Raw genomic sequence first — 18,780 nt, 5'->3', positions numbered from 1 at the left:
CTCCAAGACCAGAGAGGTAATAATACCACTCTATAAGGCCCTGGTCAGACCGCACCTGGAGTATTGCATCCAGTTCTGGTCACCACACTTCAAAAAAGAAAAGAGCAACTAAAATGACCAGGTCATACGAGGAAAGGTTGCTGGAACTGGGCGTGGATAGTCGAGTAAAAAGAAGGGCTAGGGGGGACATGATAGCTGTATACAGGTACTTGAGGGGTTGCCACAGAGAGGAGGGGGACACACTGTTTTCCAGGGCACCAGAGGGCCGGACGAGGAACAACGGTTGGAAACTGACCAAGGAAAGATTCAACCTGGAGATAAGAAAGAATTTCCTGACAGTGAGAGCGATCAACCAGTGGAACGGCCTGCCAGCGGAGGTTGTGGACTCCCCAACTTTGGACACTTTCAAGAGGAGATTGGACTGCCATTTGGCTGGGGTGATGTAGGATTTCCTGCTCAGGCAGGGGGTTGAACTCGATGACCTGTAAGGTCCCTTTCAACTCTAATAATAAATAAAGGAGAAGTGGGAGAGACGGAGTAGGAAGGTAGAAGAGATGGAGATGGAGGGTGGGGAGTGTAAAGGAAAAAAGAAAAACAGACTGATGAACAAGAGTTGAAAATAGGTGCAAAATAAGATATTGACTTTTGACTGAATCGAAATATATAAATATGTATGCTATCAATATATTTTAACATATATGTGTACAGTATTGATATACAAATGGAATTGGGGAGAAATAATAAAAAATAAAAAAGAAGACTGCTATCCCTCGTCCTTTGTTAGATCAGACATACCTAGTTCCCTCCATCATTCATCTTATGATCATTTCATTTCTCTTGCGCTCTTTCTAGGGTTTCAACATCTTTTCAGCATTGTGGTGACCAGAACTAGATGCAGTTATTCCAAGTGTGGAAGTTGGAATACCAGGTCCTTCAGTACTGGAAGTTTTTAATAGCAATAGCAATAGCATTTAGACTTATATACCACTTCACAGCTTCACAGTGCTTTTACAGCCCTCTATAAGCAGTTTACAGAATCAGCCTCTTGCCCCCAACAATCTGGGTCCCCATTTTACCCTCCTCGGTGTTGTACATACTCCTGGTCAGTTGGAGGATGATGATGAACTTGAGGACTCTGATACAGATAGTGTTTATGAATTAGTGGTAGGCCCGGGGTTACAGGTAGTAGAACAGGTGGGAGGCCAGCCACAGGATGTTGCTATGAGTCCAGAATCTAGCGAGGAAGAAACAGATGTTTGCTGAGTCAATCCTAAATTCAGAAGGGTCCAAAAATGTAAGGAACAGATATTAAGAAGATATTAAGGGGAGGAATGAGTTAAATACTGGAGTGATGTATTTGGTAGTCAGGGGGCCAGTGAGGAAGAAGGGTGGAGTTTCAATGTTGTAGTGCTAAAATGAAAGGTGTTCCCATTCAGCTCCCAAGCGAACGAATTCATTCTGTGTTATTTTACAGTCATTTCTGCTGTTTTTGAATCATGCTGTGAGTACATAAATCTTGGTAAACGGAGGAGGCTGGGAGGAATGTATGAGGAATGTAATTAAGAGAGATAACAGGAGAAAAAGGAATGTGCTAGTATGAACTGCATTTTAAATACAAAAGAGAAGAAAATAAAGATGGAGTTTCTTTGTTTATGAAATACTGTACTGCATTTAGTAAGAGTTATTTGTAATAGCTAAAGTTCTACCAGAAATCAGAACACTCGGAAGGATGGAAGCCTGAGTCAACTTTGAGTTGGTGGTGAGATTCGAACTGCTGAACTATAGCTAGCAATCAGCTGAAGTAACCAGCAGTGCTGCACTCTACCCACTGCGCCACCCAGCTCTTAATAGAAGAGACTGGACAGCCATTTGTCTGCAATGCTAGAGGGCAGCGATAGGGAACCTTTTTTCCCTCGGGTGCCGAAATCATGCGTGCATGTGCCAATACCCATAATGCAATGCTCCCCATGTGCCACGCCCCCTGCACATGCGTGTGTGATCCCCCTGAGCTGCCCTGCTCCCGCAAACGATCCCCATTTCTCAACTTTCAGTGGGCCCAGCAGGCCCATTTTTCACCCTCCCCAGACTCCAGAGGCTTTCCTGGAGCCCGGGGAGGATGAAAGCGCTCTCACCTGCCACTCAGGAGGCCGAAAATGCCCTCCGAGGGCCTAAAATCAGCGGGCTGGTGCACCCATGCATGCAGGAGCTGAGCTAGGGCAAGAGCTCACCTGCTGGTAGATATGGCCACATCTGCCACAGGTTCGCCATCACGGGTATAGGATGATCTGCTTGAGCATGGGATTGGGCTAGAAGACCTCCAGGGTCCCTTCCAGCCTTATTCTTCTACGTTCTTTGAAATATTCCTGATTAACACACTAACCCCTGGTATGTCTAACCACCATTTTTTTAACTAAACCTCAATTGGTTGGATTGACACAATCCACTACAATGGGATCTATCCCTATTGTTCTATGTTCTAAACCTCCTCAGGTGGGCAACGGCCAGTTGAATTTCAGAACTACCTGTGAACACAAGCCATTCTGCAAGTCGGTCAAGGGCTGTCAGCTTCAGTTTCTTGCAGAATTTTTTGTGGCTGGGCCAGTTCAACCGTTGACAATCAGAACCGCAATAATAGACATTCTGGCATCTAGAAACAAAAAGGACAACAATTTATCAATCCTAGATTTGTGAGTTAGGTGCATTAATTTCACTTTTAATGACTGAAGTAGTGATGAGCATGGACTATTGTGATTTCCCAATCTTCCAAGAACATCTTGCCAATCTCTTTAATTGCACCCATCTCCTTTATCTGTTGCCTTTCTATTTTTTATGGGTGTGCCCAGATACACCCATATAACTCCATCACTCCGCAAGCTGCACTGGCTTCCGATCGTTTTCTGAACATAATTTCAGGTGTCGGTTATCACCTTTAAAACCTTATATGGCTTAGGACCAGATTATTTATGGGACTGTCTTCTGCCTCACATGTCTCAGTGACCAATTAGATTGCACAGTTTATTTATTATTTATTTATTTATTGGATTTGTATGCTGCCCCTCTCCGAGGACTCGGGGCGCCTCACAACATATCAAAACAATATACAATATACATATCTAAAAAAAAATCCAATTAATATACCGTATATACTCGAGTATAAGCCGAGTTTTTCAGCCCCAAAAATGGGCTGAAAAACCCGACCTCGGCTTATTTATTTATTTATTTATTTATTTATTTATTTATTTATTTATTTATTTAGATTTGTATGCCGCCCCTCTCCGCAGACTCGGGGCGACTCACAGCATAACATAACAGTTTGTAACAAATCCAAATATAATTTAAAACATTTAAAAGAACCCCATTTTGTTAACAAGCATACACTCAAACATCCCATACATAAAATGTGCATGCCCGGGGGAGGTGTTTCAGTTCCCCCATGCCTGACGACAGAGGTGGGTTTTAAGAAGTTTACGGAAGGCAGGGAGAGTAGGGGCAGTTCTAATCTCTGGGGGAAGTTGGTTCCAGAGGGTCGGGGCCGCCACAGAGAAGGCTCTTTCCCTGGGGCCCGCCAACCGACATTGTTTAGTTGACGGGACCCGGAGAAGGCCCACTCTGTGGGACCTAATTGGTCGCTGGGATTCGTGCGGTAGAAGGCGGTCTCGGAGATATTCTGGTCCAGTGCCATGAAGGGCTTTAAAGGTCATGACCAACACTTTGAATTGTGACCGGAAATTGATCGGCAGCCAATGCAAGCTGCGGAGTGATGTTGAAACATGGGCATACCTAGGTAGGCCCATGACTGCTCTCGCAGCTGCATTCTGCACGATCTGAAGTTTCCGAACACTTTTCAAAGGTAGCCCCATGTAGAGAGCATTACAGTAGTCGAACCTCGAGGTGATGAGGGCATGAGTGACTGTGAGCAATGAGTCCCGGTCCAGATTGGGCCGCAACTGGTGCACCAGGTGAACCTGGGCAAACGCCCCCCTCGCCACAGCTGAAAGATGGTTCTCTAATGTGAGCTGTGGATCGAGGAGGACGCCCAAGTTGCGGACCCTCTCCGAGGGGGTCAATGATTCCCCCCCCAGGGTAATGGACGGACAGATGGAATTGTCCTTGGGAGGCAAAACCCACAGCCACTCCGTCTTATCCGGGTTGAGTTTGAGTCTGTTGACACCCATCCAGGCCCCAACAGCCTCCAGACACCGGCACATCACTTCCACTGCTTCATTGACTGGACATGGGGTGGAGATGTAAAGCTGGGTATCATCAGCGTACTGATGATACCTCACCCCATGCCCTTGGATGATCTCACCCAGCGGTTTCATGTAGATATTAAATAGCAGGGGGGAGAGGACCGACCCCTGAGGCACCCCACAAGGGAGAAACCTCAGAGTCGACCTCTGACCTCCCACTAACACCGACTGCGACCGACCGGAGAGGTAGGAGGAGAACCACTGGAGAACAGTGCCTCCCACCCCCAACCCCTCCAGCCGGTGCAGAAGGATACCATGGTCGATGGTATCGAAAGCCGCTGAGAGGTCAAGAAGCACCAGGACAGAGGATAAACCCCTGTCCCGGGCCCGCCAGAGATCATCCATCAACGCGACCAAAGCAGTTTCCGTGCTGTAACCGGGCCTGAAACCTGACTGCTGGGGACCTAGATAATCAGCTTCTTCCAAGGACCGTTGGAGCTGGAGTGCCACCACCTTCTCGACAACCTTCCCCATGAAGGGAAGGTTGGAGACTGGACGATAGTTGTTAAGTACGGCTGGGTCCAGGGAAGGCTTCTTGAGGAGGGGGCGCACGAGCGCTTCTTTATAGAGTGATGGAAAAACTCCCCTCCCCAAGGAAGCGTTGGTAATCTCCTGGACCCAGCTCCGTGTCACCTCCCTGCTGGCCGAGATCAGCCAGGAGGGACACGGATCCAGTAAGCAGGTGGCGGAACTCACAGCTCCAATGGCCTTGTCCACTTCATCAGGTGTCACCAGATCAAACTCTTCCCAGACAGGTGGACAAGTACGTGCCCCAGTCACCTCGACTGACTCGTTGTCAGTCAACTCTGTTTTCCAATTGGAGTCGAGGTCAGCCCGGATCTGGGCGATTTTATCAGCGAAAAACGTGTTAAAATCCTCGGCACTGCTCTGCAAGGGCTCCCCAACTCCCCCCTGGTTAAGAAGGGAGCGGGTCACCCTAAACAGAGCGGCCGGGCGGGATTCCGCTGATGCAATCAAGGCGGCATGGTACGCGCATCTTGCCGCCTTGAGCGCCACTTTGTAAGTCTTAATAAAAGCTCTTACAAGTGTTCGATCAGATTCAGACCTACTCTTCCTCCATCGCTTCTCTAGACGTCTCTTCTGGCGTTTCAACTCCCGGAGCTCCTCGTTGAACCATGGAGCTCTACGGGGTCTAGCGCCACGGAGAGGTCGCAAAGGCGCAATCCGGTCAAGAGCCTCCGCTGCAGCCTTGTTCCAGGCCTCCGCAAGAGACTCCGCCGAACTGTGGACGAGTGCCTCTGGAATAACCCCAAGCGCCGTCTGAAAGCCCTCTGGGTCCATCAGGCGTCTGGGGCGGAACATCTTAATTGGTTCCGCCTCCCTGCGGGGAAGGATTGGAGCCAGGAAGTCAAGCCGTAGTAGGAAATGGTCTGACCATGACAAAGGCAACACTTCTAAGCCCCTTAGTCTCAGACCATTACTCAATTGCTCGGAAAGGAATACCATGTCAGGTGCGTGCCCTCCCTCGTGAGTCGGACCCTGTACTACTTGAGTCAGGTCCATGGCTGTCATGGTGGCCATGAACTCCTGTGCCAACCCAGAGGTTTCGCCGAGCGACGGCAGGTTGAAGTCCCCCAGAACAATAAGTCTGGGGAACTCCACCGCCAGCCCGGCTACTTCCTCGAGCAGTACAGGCAGGGCTTTTGACACGCAGCTGGGAGGCAGGTACGTGAGAAACAAGCCCACCTGAACCCCTAAGTCCAACTACTCGGGTCACCACAAGAGGGCGCCGGATCACCACAAGAGGGCGCACCGCGGGAGCCTGTCAGACATTGCTGGCTTGGACGGGTGTGGGAAAGGGCAAAGGGCGGCGGCAAAGGGCGCTCCAACCGAAGCGGCTGTGGCAAGAGTGGGGCAGTTGCCTCCTCCCCAGCTCTAGCAAAGATGCCAGCCCTTTGCCTTTGCTCTTAGAGCTGGAGCTTCTGTCTTCTTGCAGGTGCCTTCCCTTCCCTGGCTCCAGCAAAGGCGCCAGCCAACTGCTCCGATGGCGTGTGAGAGGGGGAAAAGGCGATGGTGAGGTCGGGGGGTGGATTCCTGCTTCACGAGTCCCCCCCCACCTTGCCGGCTTCCCCTCGCCTTTTTCCCCTCGCACGCCATCGGGGCAGTCGTGGGGAAGAAGAGAGAGAGGGTGCCTGCATGCGCCCTTTCTCTCTCCCCCCCTCCACCTTGCCGGCTTCCCCTCGCCTTTTTCCCCTCGCACGCCATCGGGGCAGTCGCGGGGAAGAAGAGAGAGAGGGTGCCTGCATGCGCCCTTTCTCTCTCCCCCCCCTCCACCTTGCCGGCTTCCCCTCGCCTTTTCCCCCTTGCATGCCATCGGGGCAGTCGCGGGGAAGAAAAGAGAGAGGCTGCCTGCATGCGCCCTTTCTCTCTCTCCCCCCCCCTCCACCTTGCCGGCTTCCCCTCGCCTTTTCCCCCTTGCACGCCATCGGGGCAGTCGCGGGGAAGAAGAGAGAGAGGCTGCCTGCATGCGCCCTTTCTCTCTCTCTCCCCCCTCCTGTCGGCATCTTGCAGCTGCCTTCCCTTCTCCGGGTCCAGCAAAGTTGCCAGCCAACTGCTCCGACGGCGTGCGAGAGGGGAAAAGACGATGCGAAGCTGGTGAGGTCAGGGGGGGGGGACTCATGAAGCAGGAATCCCCCCCCCGACTTCCCATCGTCTTTTCCCCTCTCGCACGCCGTCGGAGCAGTTGGCTGGCAACTTTGCTGGACCCGGAGAAGGGAAGGCAGCTGCAAGATGCCGACAGGAGCTCCAAGAGGGATTTAAAAGGGGGCTCCGAGTGACGCGGCTGTGGGAAGGGTAGGGCAGCTGCCTTCCCCGGGTCCAGCAAAGTTGCCAGGCGTGCGAGAGGGGAAAAGACAATGGGAAGTCGGGGGGGGGGGGATTCCTGCTTCATGAGTCCCCCCCCCCCTGACCTCACCAGCTTCGCATCGTCTGTTCCTCTCTCGCACGCCGTCGGAGCAGTTGGCTGGCAACTTTGCCCTACCCTTCCCACAGCCGCGTCACTCGGAGCCCCCTTTTACTTCCCTCTTGGAGCTCCTGTCGGCATCTTGCAGCTGCCTTCCCTTCCCCGGGTCCAGCAAAGTTGCCAGCTTGTACAATTACTGCACCAATTCCCTGATTAGATTTTGAGGTAAGTTCTCTCTCTGCTTTTTTTCAAAGTCTCCTTTCTATAGAACTTTGATAAAGTTCTCCCCTCCCTCCCCCCTCTCTCTCAAGAGACACAGAGAGCGAGACAGAGAGAGAGAGAGAGAGAGAAGGAAGAAGGGTAGAAGAAAAAGAAAAAGGAATTGAGTACTTTTTAAGGGCTTTGTTGGATTCATTCTGTAGATTTGTTATGGTACAAGCAATATACAATCGTACTAATTTTAGCCTGCCAGTAGATTGTAAAAATAAGATACATTATGCTGCTTTCTTCTACCCCATAGAGATTCATGAATACTTAAGATGTTTAGCATTTCTGTACTCACTTAGCATTAAGTTTTAGTGTTAAAATAATATTAATATTTACCTCTTGGATTTAAATCTATTGTTATTTCTGTGTGGATTTACCTCAGAATAAGTCTCAGTTTTTTGGGAACTTGCTGATAGATATGCTTAAAACTGAAGTCCATCTGTGCAGTTGCCTGTAAGTAAGTCCTATTGAAATCTGTAAGGCTTAACTCAGAATAAAGAGTTGATTTAATATGCAATCCTGTACATAAATTTACTCAGTAATTAACTTGGCTGCATGGCTTGGGGTAGTTTGGTAGAATGTTATGCAATTTTTATGTCTCTGAAAATCTTTTATTCTTAGATGGGAAAAAGAATTTTGTGAAATTATTGTGCAATTTGAATTTGAAAAAATATTGTTTTGTTCTTCTTTCTACTTTATCATTGGATTATAGAGAGAAAAATTAAGTCTCTAAAATCCTGTTTTGAGGGATTTTGACTCATAGGTTTTAGCTTGGTTGCTGATTGAACTACTTTTTTTACTTTTTAATTTATTTAATTTTATTTAATTTATTGTAAATATCAGATTGCTTTTATTTACCCACTTTGAAATAAATATTGTTTACCCTCTTTAAAATAAATATTCTAAAACATTTAATCTACTGATGTCTCATTTAATGTAATTTTATTGGTTTCCATTTTTATAAGTTACCAGTAACCACTGCATTTTCTAACCTCGGCTTATACTCGGGTCAATAAGTTTTCCCAGTTTTTGTGCCAAAAATTGGTGCCTCGGCTTATACTCGGGTCGGCTTATACTCGAGTATATACGGTAGCTAAAAAGGTTTAAAAACTCTAATAACATTTAAAATCATTCATCATTCCCATTCACAGCAAGACATACTACACTCGTCGGCCAGGGGGTGAGGGTCTAATGGCCCCAAGTCTGGCGGCACAGATAGGTCTTTAAACTTTTATGGAAGGCAAGGAGGGTGGGGGCAGTGCAAATATCTGGGGGGAACTAATTCCAGAGGGCTGGGCCCCCCGCAGAAAAGGCTCTTCCCTTAGGTCCTACAAAATGGCAATGTCTAGTTGACAGGACCTGGAGAAGGCCGACTCTCTGGGACTCATGTGGCAGAAGGCGGTCCCAGAGGTAATCTGGTCCAATGCCATGTAGGGCTTTATAGGTCATAACCAACACTTTGAATTGCGTCCAGAAACCAATCGGCAGCCAATGCAGTTCGTGGAGTGCTGGAGAAATATAGGTATGCCTTGGAAGGCCCATAACCACTTGTGCGGCTGCATTCTGGATGATTTGAATTTTCCGAGCACCCTTCAAAGGTAGCCCCATGTAGAGAGCATTGCAGTAATCAAACCTTGAATTGATAAGGGCATGAGTGATTGTCAGTAGAGACTCCCTGTCCAGATAGGGCCGCAACTGGTGCACCAGGTGAACCTGGGCAAAGTTGGTCTTCTCTGGGTCCTGTCAGCCAAGCAATGCCAACTTGCGGGACCATGGGGAAGGGCCTTCTATGTAGTGGCTCTGGTACTCTGGAATCAACTCCCCCCGAATATTTACACCACCCCCACCCTCCTGGCCTTCTGAAAGCTTTAAAAACATGAATGTGCTGGCAGGCATGTTGAGCGACGACATTCTGCCCCGGCCAGTAGTATGAATGATGGAATGTTTTTTTTTAATATTGGGGTTTTATATTGTATTTGATTTTACAGTGTTCCCTCGATTTTCGCGGGGGATGCGTTCTGAGACCGCCCGCGAAAGTCGAATTTCCACGAATTAGAGATGCGGAAGTAAATATACCATTTTTGGCTATGGACAATTCACAAGTCATCCCTTAACACTGTAAACCCCTAAATTACCATTTCCCATTCCCTTAACAACCATTTACTCATCATTATTACTGGTACTCCCCGTTGAATAAGACACTTAGTGATCCTGATATTTATAAACATAATTATTTATTAACAATTATTTTTATTTATTTATTTGCAAAAATTATTAGTTTGGCGATGACATATGATGTCATCAGGCAGGAAAAACCATGGTATAGAAAAAAACCCGCAAAGTATTTTTTAATTAATATTTTTTGAAAAACCATGGTATAGGCCAGTGTTTCCCAAACTTGGCAACTTGAAGCTATCTGGACTTCAACTCCCAGAATTCCCCAGCCAGCATTCGCTGGCTGGGGAATTCTGGGAGTTGAAGTCCAAATAACTTCAAGTTGCCAAGGTTGGGAAATACTGGTATAGGCTATTCATGAAGTTCGAACCCGCGAAAATCGAGGGAACACTGTATTGTTGTACGCCACCCTTAGTTTTTTTTAAGCTCTTGCTGCAATTTTGCATGAATTAATTTAATTGTTGATTCTGGTGGAGGTATTTCTTAAGTATTGAAGGAGGGGGAGGTTTAATTTTTACCTTTTGCAACGTCGTAAGCTTCTTGGGTCAGGTAGCAAATCAGGAAGTTTCTTGCATTCGACACAAAATTTGAACGTGTCTTCCATTTTCTGAAACATCTCAAAATAGGATCGGATGCCAAAATCTGTGCAGGGGGTTTTGCCCTCCAGCGCAGATCTAGAAGGAAGAAGGCCATGCCAAAGAAAGGTTGAGAAAGAAATTGTTCTTGTCTAGACCACCCACCGATCAGAATAAAAAGTCCACAAACTCACGGGATAATACTTAAAAGGTATATTGATTACAAAACATTCAGTTAAAAAACTGCTTAAATAGTTCCAACTCTAATTTAGTCCATTCCGGCAGTATTCCCAGCTTAATTGTCTTTAAGATAAAAACAGATCCAGGGCCGGAAGCCAAAGCTCAATTAGGGGAATTCCTTTGAAGTTATTCTATCAACCAAACAGATTTATAGTTTTCCATGGTTTTTTTCAGAGGATGAGATTACAGGACAATGAGCTTACATGAGTTAAAGCGATCTGCAAGCAAAGTGTTTCTTGAACTCCGAAGCTCCCACACGGCCATGATTTTTACAAACGTTTTTCGCCATGCCCACTTATCCCCAGACTGTCCCTTATATAGTGACCAGGCATAGTCAAGAATTCCTTAGAGCTGCTAACACCAAGGCCTCCTTTTCAGATACTCTTATCTGGACATTGTTCTCCTCACTCTGGGGTCTAACATGGGCTCATCCTCTAAATCATTTTCCTGCTCTGACTCAGTCCACACCCTAACTGGGGGTACTACAGTTTCTAGTTGATCCTCAGACTCTGACTCCACATACTCTCAGACTCAGGTGACAAGAACACTGGCCTAGGATACCAATACGCATCCGCCTCCTGGTCCTCAAAATCCATGACCAGCTGAGCCAGATGTGGACCAGTCACAACAGAAACTATCCTATGCTAAGCCAGAGAGCCATTCCCAAGCTTAACATCTGGAAGCGAATCAGGTAAACACCTCCCTGATTCACTGAAGTATAAGGAGGAGAAGGATCTGCACAATCAGATTTGGAAGATTATCTTATAACCAATCACAATAAAGGTAATTTTAGCCTTGCTGCAGAGTTGCTCACCTGGCCTGGTCTACCTTATGAAGCTGATGGTTTAGTAGCAGGTCAAATATTGGTCATTTTAGACCTCCTGTGTCTAAGCACACCTCCCCATGTAGGTTTATTATCAATATCTGCCAAATAATGTGGAATGCCTGTCTCTGGCTAATATGACTAAGCAAACCTACTTATTTAATCTGTTTAGGGAAATGATTATTTACTCTGCTTCTGTTTATCTAAGTTAATTAAAACTCTGTCTAAAGTTAAAAGAAAGTTAATTAGACACTTCTGTTTAGTTAGCAATCATACCTTGATGTGATTTGTCTGCATACTAATTATATTAACCATTTAGTATTGTAATTAAATCAGTAAAATTTAATCTTTTATACTTGCATACACAAGAATGTTGTTATAAAAATAAATAGCAAGTCTTGAGCAAGACAGATCTCTGAACACACCCAGAGAGAAAGATCTCTGAATTTACCTAGAGAGAATAGGTCTCTGAATAACAGACGCTTCATGCCGAGAGAGAAGAGCTTCCTAGCTCAGAATTGCTTTGCTTGGAAAACCATGTCTCTGTGTCTGATTCCTACACCACACCCCAATATTTCCCTCATTCTGTTTGCTAATCCAGCTCACCTATATTCATCGTAATTCTTCATGTTGAGTTTCTGAAGGATAACTTGGGACAGACCAGGAACGTTACTCTCCATTGCTTGGAAACCCAACGAATCCATTTTTGTCCCGGTGAGAACTGGGCCCTCTGTTGAGTTCTTCTTAGAAACTCCACTTTTGGAACTCTTCTTTTTGCTCCGCTGAGACATGTTTTTAACTGACGTGGGAAGATCTGGATTGCAATCCACCTATCAAAAGAGAAAGCAGCCTATATTATTTTCAACCTCCTTCACCTTGAGACATGATAGGCATTAATGAACGGAATAAATTTATTAGATAAACATAAACATTATATTATATTTAATGTTATATAATTGATATTCCTCGACTCCCAATGGAGCCCAAAATTTCTGTTGCTAAGGGAGACCACTGTTAAGTGAGTTTTGTCCCATTTTACAACTTTTCTTGCCACAGTTGTTCAGTGAATCATTGCAGAAAGAGTAGAGAAGAGCAACAAAGATGATTAGGGGATTAAAGCATAAGAAGAACGGTTGCAGGAATTGGGCATGGCTAGTTTAATGAAAAGAAGGACCAGGGGAGACATGATAGTAGTCTTCCAATATCTCAGGGGTTGCCACAAAGAAGAGGGAGTCAATCTATCCTCCGAAGCACCTGAGCATAGAACAAGAAGCAACAGATGGAAACTAATCAAGGAGAGAAGCAACATTAGAACTAAGGAGAAATTTCCTGACAGTTAGAACAATTAATCTGTGGAACAGGTTGTCTCCAGAAGCTGTGAATGCAGCGACACTGGAAGTTTTTAAGATGTTGGATAACCATTTCTCTGAAGTTGTGTAGGGTTTCCTGCCTAAGCAAGGAGTTGGTCTAGAAGACCTCCCAGATCCCTTCCAACTCTTTTATTCCAAGTTGTTAACTTAATAACACAATTGTTTTTATTTATTTATTTTGTCCAATACAGAATACTACACAATGAAGGCTATAGAGGATATAGTAGAGAAGAAATATGAGATATAGGAGAGACTATAGGACAGGGGACGGAAGGCACTCTAGTGCACTTATGTACGCCCCTTACTGACCTCTTAGGAATCTGGAGAGGTCAACCATGGATAGTCTAAGGGTAAAATGTTGGGGGTTAGGGGATGATACTATAGAGTTCCACGCTTCAACAACCCGATTACTAAAGTCATATATTTTACAGTCAAGTTTGGAGCGGTGAATATTAAGCTTGAATCTGTTGTGTGCTCTTGTGTTGTTGTGGTTGAAGCTGAAGTAGTCTTTGGCAGGCAGAACATTGAAGCATATGATCTTGTGGGCAATACTTAGATCACGTTCAAGGCGTCGTAGTTCTAATCTTTCAAGACCCAGGATTGTAAGTCTAGTTTCGTAGGGTATTCTGTTTCAAGTGGAGGAATGAAGGGCTCTTCTTGTGAAGTATCTTTGAACATTTTCAAGGGTGTTAATGTCTGAGATGCAATATGGGTTCCAAACAGATGAGCTGTATTTGAGGATGGGTCTGGCGAAAGTTTTGTAAGCTCTGGTAAGTAGTGTGAGATTTCCAGAGCAGAAGCTACGTAGGATTTGATTAACAACTCTTGAGGCCTTCTTAGCAATGTTGTTGCAGTGGGCTTTGGCACTTAGATCTTTAGTTATTAGTATCCCGAGGTCCTTGACCGAGTGGGGATTATCTGTGATAATTTGTTTATTAAGTTTGTATTTGAAGTTCTGATTCTTTTTGCCAATGTGTAGGACAGAGCATTTGCTGGTTGAGATTTGGAGTTGCCATGTGTTGGACCAGTCAGTAACTGAGTCTAGTCCTTTTGTAGAGTAGTGGTGTTGAAGAGTTTTACATCATCTGCAAAAAGAACACAGTTGCTTGTGATGAGATCGCAAAGGTCGTTGATGTAGAGAATGAAGAGTGTAAGTCCCAGTACGCTACCTTGAGGGACACTGCTATTAACAGCTTGTTGCCTGTTAGACAGAAATGCAGTAATCCAGCTGTGGAGGGATCCTGAGATGCCATAGGATTTGAATTTTTGAAGTAGTTTGTCATGGACCACTGAATCAAAGGCTTTGGAGAAGTCAATATAAATTGCATCTATAGATTTTCCTTCATCAAGATTTGTCCATATGTTTTTGCAGTGAAGGAGCTGTAGATTACAGGATAGTTTTTTCTGAATCCAAATTGTTTGTTAGAGAGCAGATTATTAGTTTCTAGGTGGAGAGTAATTGATTGGTTTATAATTGATTCCATAATTTTACATGGGACACAGCATAGTGATATTGGTCTGTAGTTATCGACAAGAGGGGGGTCTCCTTTTTTGAAGACGAGGATGACCATTGCTTTTGACCATATCTTAGGAAGTGTGCTGGTACTGAAGGATTTTTCAAAAAGTATGCTTAGTGGTCTAGCTATAGCAGAAGAGAGCTTTTTTAGGAAGTATGCACATAGACCATCTGGTCCAACTGATAGGGAAGGTTTAAGGTCACGTAATGCTTTTTCGACTTGGTCTTCAGTGAAGTCTATTTGGGTTAGGTCATTGAGAGAGTTTGAGGTGCGAGTGATGAATTTGGAGGTTGAGCCGCTGCTGTTGACAAAGACAGAGCCAAAGAATTAATTGAGAAGGTTAGCTTTGGATGAATCATTGTGGTATTCTTTGTTGTTGGGTCCTTTGGGAGGTGGGATAGGTCTAAAGTCCTTGAGTTTGTTGTTGACAAAGTTGTAGAAGGGACGATTGGATTTGGTGCGTAGAAGGTTTTCCTCTTGTATGCTGTGGTAGTTGAGACATTCTGCTTTTATTTGTTTGCATATGCTTTTATAATGGCTTTTGAAGTTTACTACTTGTCCTTTTTTGTTTTTATGCCAGAGAGATTTTTTTTTAAATTGTAATTTTCTTATTGAGATGGGGAAGTTATGTTTCTTGGTTGAGGCAGATGCAAATGGTACATAAAGTCTGATTATTATTTTCATCTCAAACAAGAATGTGTTGTAGAGGTCATCCATAGAGTTGCAGTTAGAGAATAAAGTTTGCCAGGTTAATGTTAAAAGATGGGCATCAATGAGTTCATAGTTCGCTTTTTTGAAGTTGAATTTCGGAGTTGCATTATTTGGGTGGATTTTAGTGTGGCTTAGGTTGAGACTGAAGTTTATCATGCTGTGGTCACTGTCAGAAAAAGGTTCTTTTATTTGTAAGCCATATATTGTACAGTTGCTGTTGCAGAAGATGAGATCCAGACAGTTATCTAATCTAGTATTGCCACTTACTAGTTGGTCAAGTCCCAGACTGGTGACTGTGTTATATATAGTAGAGTGGATAGATTCCGTGCTACATTCATTTAATGTCCAGTTAATATGTGGTAGGTTGAGGTCACCAAGGAAGATGATGGGGTATGGGCAGTGGGTAGCCCATGTTGGTAGTGCTGATAATTTGTTTGCATGTGCGATGTCATAGTCAGGAGCTCTGTAGCAGAGTAAGAAGTGAATTGTGGCATTTAGGGATAGATCACAGACAATAGTTTCAGGGAGTAATAGATCCTGCGCAACTTTGGTGTTTTTAACGTTTAGAGATTTTTTGTAAAATATAGCTACCCTGCCTCCTCTGCGGGATTCACGGTCATAACGAGAGACAAGATAGTTCCTTGTTGTAATAATGGAGTCTGGGTAGGATTCATGTTTCACAGACAAAGATAGTATCAAAGACTGAGGAGTCAAGAAGGAGGAGGAATTCTGACATCTTATTGACTATACTTCTAGCATTTAATAATTTGCATTTGAGATTGGTTTTGTGTCGGGAGTAGGTTTTGGGTTGCTTAGAGGTAGTAAGAGGCGCGCTTTCCTAGTCTTTGTTTATTAAGTTGTTATCTTAGTTGCTCTTCTCTGCACTCTTTCTAGCGTCTCCATATGTTTTTTACATTGTGGCAACCAAAACTGAATGCAGTATTCCAAGTGTGGCTTTACCAAGGCATAATCAGTGGAACGGCTTGCCTCCAATAGTTATGGATGCTCCATCACTGAAATATTTTAATATTTGAGCGGCTGCCATGAGGAAGAGGAATAGAATAAAATAACAGAGTTGGAAGGTACCGTGGAGCAGTGATGGGCTCCGAGAGGTACAATCAGGTATGCAAAACCAGTAGAAAAATGTTGATCAAGTATGCAACAACGGTATAAAAATTTTGAATTTTTTTTCTTTTTCCCCCCCTTCTGGGCTTTGGGTATGTTTTTCCTATTGCAGTAAATGAGGTTGAATGTGCATAATTTTAGAAGAGCTCTGTATGTGTGTGTGTGTGTGTGTGTGTGTACATACACATACAGTTTATATAGTAGATAATGTATATTTTGGTGTGCCTGCGTGTAATATGTATGTCCATATATGGCATATATACCTAGAATTAAATAGTATATTTTGGATGTGCAGTAATAGTAAATACAGAAGGAAGTTGTATCTCTCTGAGGCGAGGAGAGGCCAGGCGCCCTAACCTTAACCCAAACCCTTGATGTGAGTGATGTCAAGTTGGCCACCTTTAAGTCAGTCACATGACCTTTAAGGCACCCCCTGGTCACAGAGTGGTAGTAAATTTTTTTGCAGCCGTTCATCTGCCTTGGAGGTCTTCTAGTCCAGCTCTCTTCTTAGTCTGGAAACCCTTCATCACTTCAGACAAATGGTTATCCAACATCTTCTTAAAAGCTTCCAGGGTTGGATCATTCACAACTTCATGATTCATTTAATAACTGCAGCATTCTACTAACGAACCCGACACAAAAGTTTATAAAATTGATCTGAGTTATGTAACAATCACCTTGCTTAGCAGCAGAGATTCTGGTTTCAATGTTGGTCATAAGTCGAGGACTACCTACACCACCCTTCACAAAAACCCTTCCCATGCCAGTCAGATTGCTCTTGTCACAGCCAATCTATTTTCAGCTCCAGGATCCTCACCCAATTGTTCTCCCAGCTAACAGCCTTCCTCATCTCTCTTGCCTTGCACCTGCTCCCTTAAATCAATCCTTCCTAGGAGAGACGATGGGTCTACAATAAGGCCTGTGGTCGGCTGCCAGCCGAAGATGCAGTGCAGCCAATCTTCATTTGACAGCGTGCCTGTCCAAGCAACTATGGTGCCAAAGATCTATCAGCTTGTTTTGCAAGTCGCTCTCGGCTGAACAGCTCCAGCCTGCGTCGGAATCAAGCCCAGCCATAGAATTCATGCTGGGTCCTGTGTTCACTTTTGGAATATGCTACCCAAGTACGGTAAATCCAGGAAGTCCTTGACTTACAGAGGGTGAGGCCAGAGGTGGGCAGCTAAGGTGGAACGGTGATACGTGCTCACCCCCGTGGGTCTGAGTGCTAGCGGAATCTAGCGCAATTACACTGCTGCACCTGGGCAGGTAGCAAAATTGTGCATGGACACGCAAGGCTGCCCACGATTTTGCTACCTGCCCAGGTGCAGCAGCATAATTGCGCTGGACTCCGCAAGCACTCAGACCCACAGGGGCGAGCACATGTCACTCTTCCACCTTAGCAGCCCACCTCTTGGTGAGGCCATTAGAAGATGGAAGGGTGATTCAGAATTGGGATCCAAATTTGCAACGTGGTTGATTGGAGTGTCAGACCTGCTCTGATTTGATCCCTTAGAAAAGAAAGATCCTCAATTCCATTTGGTTGAAGCGAAAGGTTCTTTTACAAAGAGATGTTGACCGTAGTAACGTCAGGAGAATTTACTGGGTTCCCCACACTCAAAAGATACACAAAGGTTTCCCCTCTTCCCAGTTTTGTCTCTGTGACCCACCCATCTTCAGCCAATCGGAATTTGCCAAAGTATTTCGCCAATGCTGAGATATGTATTTATTTATTTGTTTGTCTGTCTGTCTGTTTGTTTATTTATTTAACTCGACTTCTATTCCGCCCAATCCCGAAGGACTCAGGGCAGTTTACAATATAAAATACAAAAACAATAAAAAGATGTCAAAGATACAATCTAAACTATAAAACCCTAATTAAAACCCACAATAAAGTAACTAGTCAGCATGCATACATACCATTCATATAATTTGGCATGATGGTTGTTAGTTTATGGCCGACAGGCCTGCCAGCAAAGCCAGGTCTTTATGGTCTTACAGAAAGCCAATAGGGTGGGAGCAGTACGGACATCAGGGGGGAGTTGATTCCATAGAGCTGAGGCGGCAACAGAGAAGGCTCTCCCCTGTGGTCCCGCCAACCTGCATTGCTTCATCGATGGGACCTGGTGGAAGCCAATTCTGTGTGCTCTTATTGGTCTCTGGGAGGTATGCGGCAAGAGATGGTCCTGCAAATAGTCTGGCCCTGAGCCATGTAGGGCTTTATAGGTAATAACCAACACCTTGAATTGTGCCTGGAGACTAATAGGAAGCTAGTGCAGCTCACGGAAGTGTAGGTGTTATATGGGTGTACTGAGGTACACCCATGACAGCTCACGTGGCTACATTCTAGACAATTTGAAGTCTCCGAACACTCTTCACAGATAGCCCCATGTAGAGTTTGTATTGCAATAATCAAGACAGGAGGTGATGTGGGCCTGAGTGACTGTGGGTACAGCCTCCTGGTCCAGATAGGGGCGCAAGCTGCTGCTACTCAATGCCAGGTCGGCGGTAAATAAAGAGAGGTCGACCTCGAGGTTACTCCCTTGTGGGGTGCCTCAGGGGGCGGTCCTCTCCCCCCTGCTATTTAATATCTACATGAAACCGCTGGGTGAGATCATCCAGGGGCATGGGGTGAGGTATCATCAGTATGCGGATGATACCCAGTTAAACATCTCCACCCCATGTCCAGTCAACGAAGCAGTGGAAGTGATGTGCCGGTGCCTGGAGGCTGTTGGGATCTGGATGGGTGTCAACAGACTCAACCGCAACCCGGATAAGACGGAGTGGATGTGGGTTCTGCCTTCCAAGGA

The 18,780-nt window shown here is 45.2% G+C and overlaps 1 protein-coding gene across 1 annotated transcript in view; it reads right to left on the bottom strand.

Moving 5' to 3' along the window:
- The window catches only part of MSS51 (MSS51 mitochondrial translational activator), a 73,842-nt gene that overhangs the window by 23,045 nt on the left and 32,017 nt on the right, over positions 1–18,780 (bottom strand). Inside the window, exons 2-4 of the mRNA XM_070761695.1 lie at positions 11,860–12,083; positions 10,134–10,289; positions 2,523–2,647 (exon numbers count right to left, since the gene is read on the bottom strand). Coding sequence (XP_070617796.1) covers positions 2,523–2,647; positions 10,134–10,289; positions 11,860–12,044 — 466 coding nt within the window. The 5' untranslated portion in view covers positions 12,045–12,083. The remainder of the gene's footprint in view (positions 1–2,522; positions 2,648–10,133; positions 10,290–11,859; positions 12,084–18,780) is intronic.

This window comes from Erythrolamprus reginae, chromosome 9, assembly GCF_031021105.1.
Source record: "Erythrolamprus reginae isolate rEryReg1 chromosome 9, rEryReg1.hap1, whole genome shotgun sequence".
NCBI lineage: Eukaryota > Metazoa > Chordata > Lepidosauria > Squamata > Dipsadidae > Erythrolamprus > Erythrolamprus reginae.
Note: the sequence above shows the minus strand (reverse complement) of the source record. Positions and strands in the feature narration are given on the sequence as shown.